Source organism: Crinia signifera, chromosome 5 (genome assembly GCF_055691185.1).
Source record: "Crinia signifera chromosome 5, ASM5569118v1, whole genome shotgun sequence".
Taxonomy (NCBI): domain Eukaryota; kingdom Metazoa; phylum Chordata; class Amphibia; order Anura; family Myobatrachidae; genus Crinia; species Crinia signifera.
Window position 1 is genome coordinate 90871521 of NC_139221.1, and position 9797 is coordinate 90881317.

The window sequence follows — 9797 nt, forward strand, 5'->3', positions numbered from 1 at the left end:
GGAAGCATGCAGTGTGGTATTCCTATCAGTCGGCTTGCGAAACAATTCAGTGCAAATTTTCCCATCTCTGATGCTCACCTGAACATCAAGGTAGTTAACGGTTTCATGACTGATATTGTGAGTGAATTGGACCGGATGTTTAGAGTTATTGTGGTCATTAATACATTTTTCAATGGTCTCCCTGGGACCAGACCACATGACAAACAGGTCATAGACAACATGAGTTCGTCTTCAATCATATACATGTTGGCGTACGATGGGGCCACATTCGACCCCATCGCACAGCCAGACGCCTGCAGGTAATAGACCCCATCAAATAGGAAGAAATTACATGTCAGAACAAGCTCGAGAAGATCAACAAGTAAATCAACATCAGGACCAGTATATGTTGCATTGCCAGTCACTAGTCTGCGTACCGCGTCCAATCCTTCACGGTTGGGTATCACTGTGTACAGACTGGAAATGTCCAGGCTGCACAGTAATAACCCTTCAGGTACACAAGGTATGGCATTAAGTTTGTTAATAAATGCAGTGGTGTCAAGCAAATGTCTCGGATGCTGTACGATGCAGGGCTGGAGCATAGCATCAAGATATGTGGATACCCGCTGAAATAGACCATTACGGGCAGAGATTATGGGTCGGCCGGGCGGACTGGTCAGGGACTTATGAATCTTAGGTAAAGAATAGAGAATCGGTGTGACCGGATTCTCATTGATTAATACTGACTTCAAATTATTGGTAATAAGTCCGTCACCGACCGCCCTACTTAGTCTGTCTTGGAGTAATTTGCTGAACTCAGCAGTAGGATCACGATCCAACTTGTGGTATACCTCAGTCACACTTAACTATCTCAGAAGTTCAGGTTCTGGACTACAATGGCGCCGCCTTTGTCGGCAGGTCTTATAGTAATATCAGTGTACCCAGATAAATCTTTTAAAGCTTGCATCTCCATCTTACTTAAGTTTGGGTGCTTACCACGCTGTGATGTCCTAGGTCCAAGAGCCTCAGTCACTTTTCTATCCAACATACGGTTGAAAGTTTTTATTGACGGATTGCTGGTCATTGGTTCAAATCGGGAACGGGTCTGTAATTTTTGCAAGGATGGGGGGTAGAGGATCCTCGGGAGGAGTAGATGGTGGGTTACGTGTTGCAGCCTTAGAACCCCTGAAGTGTTTGTGTAATTTCAGCTGTCTGTGAAGTTTATACTTCTCGATGGACCACTGCATGCTGTTAGGCTGGACGGTAGGAACAAAGGACATACCCCGCTGCAGAACCTTCAGTTCAGTGTCCGTAAGAGGGTGATCCATTAGGCATTTTGTATTACATTAATATATAGTTATTACCCATAAGTGTTAGTGTGCCATTCTTCTTGCACCCAGAAATGGGAACCCTAATCCATTTAAATGTAATGTGGGTCCATGGATTTGGAGTATGGCACTTGGCTGTTCATGCTCCATTCTTCCAACATTACACTGACATGGAGATGTAACAACCGCCAAAACTTTACATCTAAGAAACCCATGGTTATCAATCATTCATGGCTGCCACTAATTTGGTATTTTGAGCGCCTCTTACACATTTCTGCCAAATGGTAGCATTGGAATATGGAGTATTCAGACAAAGTTTTGGTAGCAGAATCACAGGTGTAATCAGCAGCACCTGGGATTTCCTGTTTCCAGGGCAGAGTCACCTTGCTCTCGATGGTGGAATATCTACCAGAGTGATAGGCCGGGGGTGTTATGCTATAGGGACCATTCAAGCCTTTTACGAGTCTGCTATGCTCAGAGCGCCTGTTAGCTACTGCCTGTGATACCAACTGCATATGAACCTAACCTGTTATACTGTAACCTGCTGTTGAGAATAAACTACAAAGTCAGCATCTGAGACCCTGTGTGTGTGTGTGTGGTCTTACGTAGTGTTAATAATGGCTTCACTTTAGCTATTAATAATACATACTGTATGCCCCTAAAATTGTAAATGGCTTAGAAGATACTACACTGTAGCACCAGTTCTCTGTATACTGTTCTGTATTTTGCACCCCAAAAAGCAAAAGTATACAATACATCCACACATCCTCAAATGATATTTGTCTTGCCCACTGACTGTATGTACTAAACATGTGTGACACTGTGTATTCAAATGTTTGTCCTCAGACCATAAAACCATAATATAGCTCATACTATTTTCTTGTTGGCTAAATGGCACACAGTAATGACAAAGTACACCCAGTATTTGGTTTTACCAAGATGCCCCTCACCCTAGCTGCAGCTGTTTTTCTCTATGGACCTTCTTACAGCCTTGGTTGAAAACTTGTCTTTTTAGAGGAGTCTGTAATATAGTGTATGTGTTCTGTACACCACTGTCAGCCTACTGTACGTGTCTTTTCTTTTAGCTTTAACTTTTTACAGACTCTAGTGAAGACTAAGATCATCCCTTACAAATAAGTCTCTTGATTTATATGGAGGACCAGCTGCTCTAGAAAGTGCAGCTGTTGTATGTCCAGTTGTGTCCTGGAAGGGGCTGGCCACACCTGCCACCATATACTGACTCACACAACTGAAATGTGAGCACTATCAAAGCAGAACATAAAATGAATTTTGTGTATTTAATGGTCTAATATCTGGCTTCTATGTACTATAATATTTGATGATAATAGGGAGCCAGGAAGCTGCAGGGTTATGTAGATCTGTTGGTTACTATGTTGATTTAGCAGAATTGCAAATGGTGTACAGCGTCCGATACTGGATAAGTAGCAAATCTCCCTTTGCAAGGATGTAGGTGAGTGCAGATAAGGGACAAATTTACTTTAGACAGCACCTTTTATGGGTTCAGCATTCGTATTCCGTGCTGCAGCTTGTATAATTGACATTCTTTTTGCACAGGTACTCTAAAGTGTGATTACAGTTTATTGACTGAATGTTATATGCTTTAACCCCCTTTAGAAATGTCAGCTTTCCATAGCCACTTTTTATAAACCAAATGGATGTTTTTGTTGAACAGTCCGATGTACTTGGAGAGCAATTGTGACCAGAGAGAGTGCTGACCAACCAGCTTCAAGCTGTTATTTTTCAAGCACCGCATGTAACATGGCAGCTAGGAGGTGATTGGATGGTACTTTATCTCTGCTCATGGGGAGGTTACATGACCACAGTAAGAGGGCATTGTCCATCCAAGTAATGGACAATAGGCATTATGTGCAGGGGAGTAAAAAGTATATTTTCACCCCTGGAGTTTGACTCTTTCAGACATTATATAATGTGGACAACCCAAAATGTTGACGAGAGTCAAGAACTGTCCTCAAAGGCTACTTGGCCATATGGGGCTTCCTCTCTAACTTTACGTAAAAAGGGAACCAGTCTAGAATTTAGATCATGCATTGACAACATACTTACACAACCCCTGTCCAGTTTGCTCACTATAATCCAAACCAGACAGACTTCTATTTATTTTAGTGTGGAGGAGTAAATGCTACCTTTCTAGAGTCAAAAGGATAGACACACCATTCCTGTTAAATGGACCTTTAGCTGAATACCAGACCAGGTAATGAGTGGACAGGGAAGAAAAATAGGTCTCTTGTAGGGCAGCAACATACACTTTGTTTATAAAAAGGTGGCGAGGGCAAGTTGACGTTTCAGTAGAGAGTTAAGAAATGTAAAGATTCAGTCAATAAAATGTAACCATTCTTCAGGTTGGTTTTTTTTTCCGGAAAAAAGTTATGGACTAGCCGACAAGAGTGATCCAGGTAAAGCCTATACATAAGGTAGAGAATAACTACAGATGTGTCTCCCACACAGTGATATATGGGGAGAGGGGGAGAGAGTTGAGAACAAACCCCCACAAAAGTGGTGGTGGTGGTAGTGAAGTAGGAAACTGAATTGGCATGGTGACTTGAGCTTGAGTACTGTGGAGCATTATGGTAAGCCACGAAGGTGAGCGTGGCCCTGGGATCAGCAATCCACACACCAGTATATTGATTGGTTGATGTTAAATCTCTATTTTATCACTTTTCAAGGCTTAGTATATCTCGCCCTATATGAGAATAAGCATTGCCAGTTCCAATAGCATTTAGTACCAATAACTATCTGTGTCTATAAATATCCCATTATTTATGTGACCTTGAAGATACTGGGGTAAATTTAGTAATATGGGAGTTCTATTGAAGATTGGATGTTGCCCATAACAACCAATCCGATTATAGCTATTATCTTCTTGAAGATGCTAAATGGGTAAGAAGTAGTCTCTGGTTGCTATCGGCAACATCCCATCTTTGTAAATGTACCACAGTGTAAATGTATTCCTCTAAGAAAGATGTTCTTGTTTAATTTATTTTACTCTTAAAATACTAATGCAATTCTCTTTCTGAATTACAGGAGTTTTCTGCGTATCCTCTCGCACCTCACACAAGTGGCTGGCCATTTGCTCCTATACTGTGGTGCATTTATGATGCAGTGGACAGAAGATCCCGATGCAGGAACTTTTAGGATGAAACGGGACCCTTAGAATTCAACTTCCTATGTCAACTCCGTTAGTACACAAGCAGAAAATCTTCTAGCTAGAACTAACGGCTGCAATATATTTTGCAAGTTAAAATCGTAGAGCCCAGTCAGCAATTATTGAATCCTGGACATTCTTTATCATTTGCACTTTTGCACAGTATGTACTTTTTTGTTTTGTGAATTACATGTTCTGATGTGGCAAGAAAGCATCTTTCCCTTTTTTGCATTCTCGTCTCTGCTGTTAGAACTGTAAGAGATTAGAAAATGGAATGCTGGGTACACACTAGGATGACAGATCGGTCATCCGGTTGATCCGTCAACCTATCTGACTGGTAAGTGCATATGCTCAAATTGTCGTGTGTCTGTCACCTTTTAGACCAATATCGTTAGTGCACACTTTCCGATGCGCTCATGGTATATATCTGGCATTAAATGGAATTGCAGTGTGTACCCAGCTTACCTTTGTATCATTCTAGTATAAATTGGTTTTGTTTACATTTTTGTTTTGTGCTTTTCAGATATTGTAAATCTATTGCTGTCATTGGTTGAGTTTTAGATGGCTTTTTATGCCAATACTAACAATTTGAGGTTCATTACTTATTTATATGTAGCCATAACCCTTCTGTGACTAGTACGTAGTTTGGGTGAGTTTGTATGTGACTAATCTTGTGTGAAGCAAGGTGAAGGTTATTTATTCTAGATAATAATAAATGTATTTTATTTTTTTCACGTCGGTGCTGCTGTAACATTCATATAATGAAATATTGCGTATTTTGCCATGAGCCTGAAACCAGTTCAAAAATAGTCTTATGCTACTGAAAAATTAAACGGAACTCATTCACATTCAGAGCTGCCATTTCCTATGACTCTGCCTGAATTTTAGACCTATCTGTCTTGATTTTTTTTAAGCTGCTTCTCATTTTGAGCAATTTGTCATGTAACATTCCAATATTAGTATTTAAAAGAATCATGTATCTGTACAACCATATGTGGTTTTACTATCATTTTAAAGGTCGGTCAATATGGATTGACAGTTCTTGTTTTAATTTCTTTGTTTATTCTATACAGCTGGTTTTGTTATCTTTTTATATCTTCGCTAACCATGGACCAGTCATATAGCAAGAATAGCAGTACAGCTGCTATCAGCAAATTAGTTCTACATCTTTACATTTCCAATTCATATAGGACTTTTTATTATTGCAGTCTCTATGTACTTTCAGTTTGAAACACCCTGCACAGTCAATTTTTGTCAATTAAAAGTCATTTTCATCTCCAATTGGTATTAAAACTTTGACTTTGTTTTTACATTGAAACAGTTTTTTTTAAATACTTTGAAGTTTTTAATAAAAGTCATGTGTTTGTTTTACTTGATTGATTTTGCATATGTTTCAATTTCGTTTGTACGTTTACATTTTCTTACTCATTTACATTTTAATTGCATTGTTCATTATTTTGTGAGGCAGATATTATTGCAAAGATGTGTACATGGTCTGTACATGTACAGTCATCTGGCCCAAAAGCAAACGTCCCTTTCTTTGTAAGCCAGCAAAAGGGGAACTCTTTTTTAAATCCCTATACTCACCATTTCTATCTTTTTTGTGCAATAGCACATTACATTATATGTTGTATGTTTGTATGTGCATTTTAATCTCTTTTTGAAAATTTCACAAGCTCCAAGGGGAGATACCCACACGGATTCTATATGTTAAAAAATCCTGATAGGTTGTTTATCTCCCCTTCTTTTAAATTGAATTAAACTAATAAAGTTATAACCTTTTAAAAAAAATAGAATATCTCTACTCTTCTTGAAATATTCCTATCTTCAGGTGTGCATCCACAGTGCAATTCTTTCTTTCTTTAAACCTGTACCAAAAGCAAACAGGCATGTTTCCATGTCCAATGCGGTCTGAGGCCTGTCAAGTAAAGCAGAGGGATAGCTTTTTAGCTTTACTGGTACGTGATAATAGAGTGTTAGATTCAACACACTGACTAATGGTGACCATTTTCCTACAGTATGTTACAGTTTCATGAGCAGTGATATCTATTAACAGAGGCGTAGCTTTGGGAGGCAATGGAGTCATCTACCGCTGGGCCCCTGCTCCCAATGGGGCACCTGACCTCCCCTGCGAGTTTGAATCCAATAATTGAAAGCCACTGATATCTCTTCTGCAGGGCCACCAATAGGGGGGTGCTGTGAGTACACCTGTCCCAGGCCCTGGCCTCTGGAAGGGATCGGGCAGCTAATTTTACCCACCGCAACACCCCCGACTGCCTCCGTTGCGCTCAGTGCGCTGAACAAAGCAGGTCGCGGAGCACAGGCTTATTCAACCCAGGACACGACGGCCAATTAAAATGCTCCACAGGCTTTTGAGCCAATCAGAGCTCGCGTACTGGCAGCCAATCAGAGCGGCTGTCAGTACGTGAGCTCTGATTGGCTCACCAGCCGGTGCTGCATTTTAATTGGGTGCCGGCATCCTGAGTTAAAGAAGCCTGCGCTCTGGGACCTCCAGGCTGCAGCTCAGCGGAAGAGGAGATGGGGGGAGTAGGAGCTTGCTTATGGTAATTCAAGTGAGGAGGGGGGTCCGTACTGGAAAAGAGTCCCGGGCCCCAAAATTCCTGATGGCAGCCCTGCTCTTCTGTGGCTGACTCACACTCCTATCAGGAAAATAGATGACACTCTCATTATTCTTTTAAAGGGAGGGGGAGTAGGGGAAATACCGGTGCACAAGCATAAACACGAATAAGGGTTTTTGTATATTGAAACACAATTATGGATCCACAATAATATAATGGGGTGCCTCAGTGTTAATACTTGAATGGCTAGTGGAGGTGCTCCCCTGAGAGTAAATGAACATGCAAGCAGGAGAAAGAAAAAGTACTCTCTTTTGCTGGGGGCACTGCTTTTGAAAAAAGTTTTTCTAAAACTTAACTTTTAATTTTTAAACAATTTAAGAATAAAATGGACACACATTGACGCTGACATAACCTAAAATAAACATGCAATGAAAGTACACAGCACTATCAAGGTGCTTGTACTAGCAGTCTCCTATACAGCAAAAATTGTGTAAATCACTTTATATAGTGTGCATATATTCCGGGTTTCCTATCATACAGAGATTCATTATAGAGTGGTATACTTGGTTATTTGAAACAATATTGTCACATTATACACTCACACTGTCACTTATCTGAATACACTGTACGGTTGTATGAATTTATTGGACAGCATTATACCCTGTCCTTCTAGAGTGTTAAATTAAGGTATACTTCACAGTATTTGACTCTAGAAATACATAAAAGGATTAATTAAATTAGAATCACACCAATTATCCAATTGTGCAATCACTTGCTAAATCCTGCCTTAAACGGAGAGATAGTGTTTATTTCCGTTTTTATATCAGACCGTGACAGAGATACATTATAAAGTGCAATATTTTGCCTTTTTTGAAAGATTGTGACAACTCATATACACCAATATTTCGCAACGTGTTGCTTCTGGATATCCAGTGATATCCATCCCAAAAAAAATTTGTGCCACCTCCTTAAAACAGAAGTATTTAGTGTGCACATTGAATTGTTGTGCACACTATATAAAGTGATTTACACAATTCTTGCTGTATAGGAGACTGCTAGTACAAGCACCTTGATAGTGCTGTGTACTTTCATTGCATGTTTATTTTATGTTATGTCAGCGTCAATGTGTGTCCATTTTATTATTAAATAAATTGTTTAAAAATTAGAAAAACTATTTTCAAAAGCAGTGCCCCCAGCAAAAGAGTACTTTTTCTTTCTCCTAATTACACTCTCATTATTCTAAACATAATTTTTGCAAGTGTTAAACCCTGTAATAGCATCCATGACCTGTTCCACTAGAAGCAGATACTTTTACTGATTGAGTTATTTGCTCCTGCAAAGGAAGTGTGTGAATTCTAGCTGTATGAAGTTACTACACTACATAGCTCTGCCTAATAGCAATGGTTTTGAACTAACAATTATACATAGTCAGAATCTGCATACAGTACTTACAGTGCAGGAGCAATAACTCTGTCAGTGAGGTGTCTACCTCCAGTGACAGATTACAGGTTCTAATCCTGGGTATGTGTGGGAGGGCAGCACCATTATTTGTCTTGCCTTCGGGCAATTGGGACTAATTTAGCCACTGCCTAATACATTTGTATTGGATTATAATCGGTCAAGAAATTTCTGCACTATTTATGGTAAGCAAAGAAAATATTGGGGCCGATTCTGGCATGTTCGCACCAGGGACTGATGGTTCTGCCCTGGGTATGTGCAGGACTTTCTGTATGGGTGCCTTCGCCGACCTGCACAGTCGGTGTGCTGCTCACACACGGGGTGTGGGAAGCGGCAGGCCATGGGAACACCCAGCGTTCTATGGGCGTTCCCATATAAATGCGGTCATGACTGAGTGTGCAGAGGGCAGGCGGCTGACGTTGCATGACATTAGCCACCGCCCTGTTTACGTCCTGGCACACGCAAATATATGTTATATATGTTAGTCTCTGCTAACTTTATATTTGCGAGTCCAGGAATCGTTCAATGGTCGTCGACTATCAAGTGATTTTCTCCTGCTGTGGGACATGCGAGGGGATGGGTTTCATCACACATCCCTGTACATGGTTGTGAGGGGATATGGCGGCGGTGGGGGGAGGGGTCCTGTTTGGGATTTGGTAAGCTGCGATTTTTGCCGCTTACAGAGTCAACCAGAATGAGGGCCATTATATGTACAGTATGTGATGATATATGTATGTGAAACACAACAGCAATGAAGATCTCTATGAAATTGAGTGCAAGCAATAAATAGTCAAATACTTTACAAATATGCTACACCTTTGTGGTCCTTGTGTACATTGGAGGGCGATTCATTCTAACCAACAGCTATAAAAGGGTATCTAATGTTTTACCAAAATGTGTATAGCAGCCAATGCCTTTAAAATAATAATAAAAAAAAACTTAATATGTGCCTGTATGTGTTTAATATACACTGCTCAAAAAAATAAAGGGAACACTTAAACAACACAATGTAAGATACTTGTTTAGTTTCACGGCGGCAGCATGGCTGCGGGGCTCGCTGCACTCGCCCATGCTATGGGCTTGGTGGTTCGCTACGCTCGCAACACTATCTAAAATCAACTCCATGCCAACGTGGATAGGGGCGGTATGAACTATCCGTGTTGGCATGGAGTTTATTTAATTTATTTTAGAAAGTTTGGCAAGCGCCGAACCCGGAGTAGCGCGTGGCTATGCTGCCGCCGTGAAACTAAACAAGTACCCAATGTAACT

The 9797-nt window shown here is 40.5% G+C and overlaps 1 protein-coding gene across 2 annotated transcripts in view; it reads left to right on the forward strand.

Annotated features, from left to right (window-relative positions):
- Nucleotides 1–5867, forward strand: part of CIDEA (cell death inducing DFFA like effector a) — a 30675-nt gene extending 24808 nt beyond the window's left edge. For both annotated transcript variants that reach the window (XM_083187670.1, XM_083187671.1), the window contains exon 5: nt 4371–5867. In XM_083187670.1, coding sequence (XP_083043796.1) covers nt 4371–4500 — 130 coding nt within the window. In that variant the 3' untranslated portion in view covers nt 4501–5867. The remainder of the gene's footprint in view (nt 1–4370) is intronic.
- Nucleotides 5868–9797: the final 3930 nt, after the last annotated feature.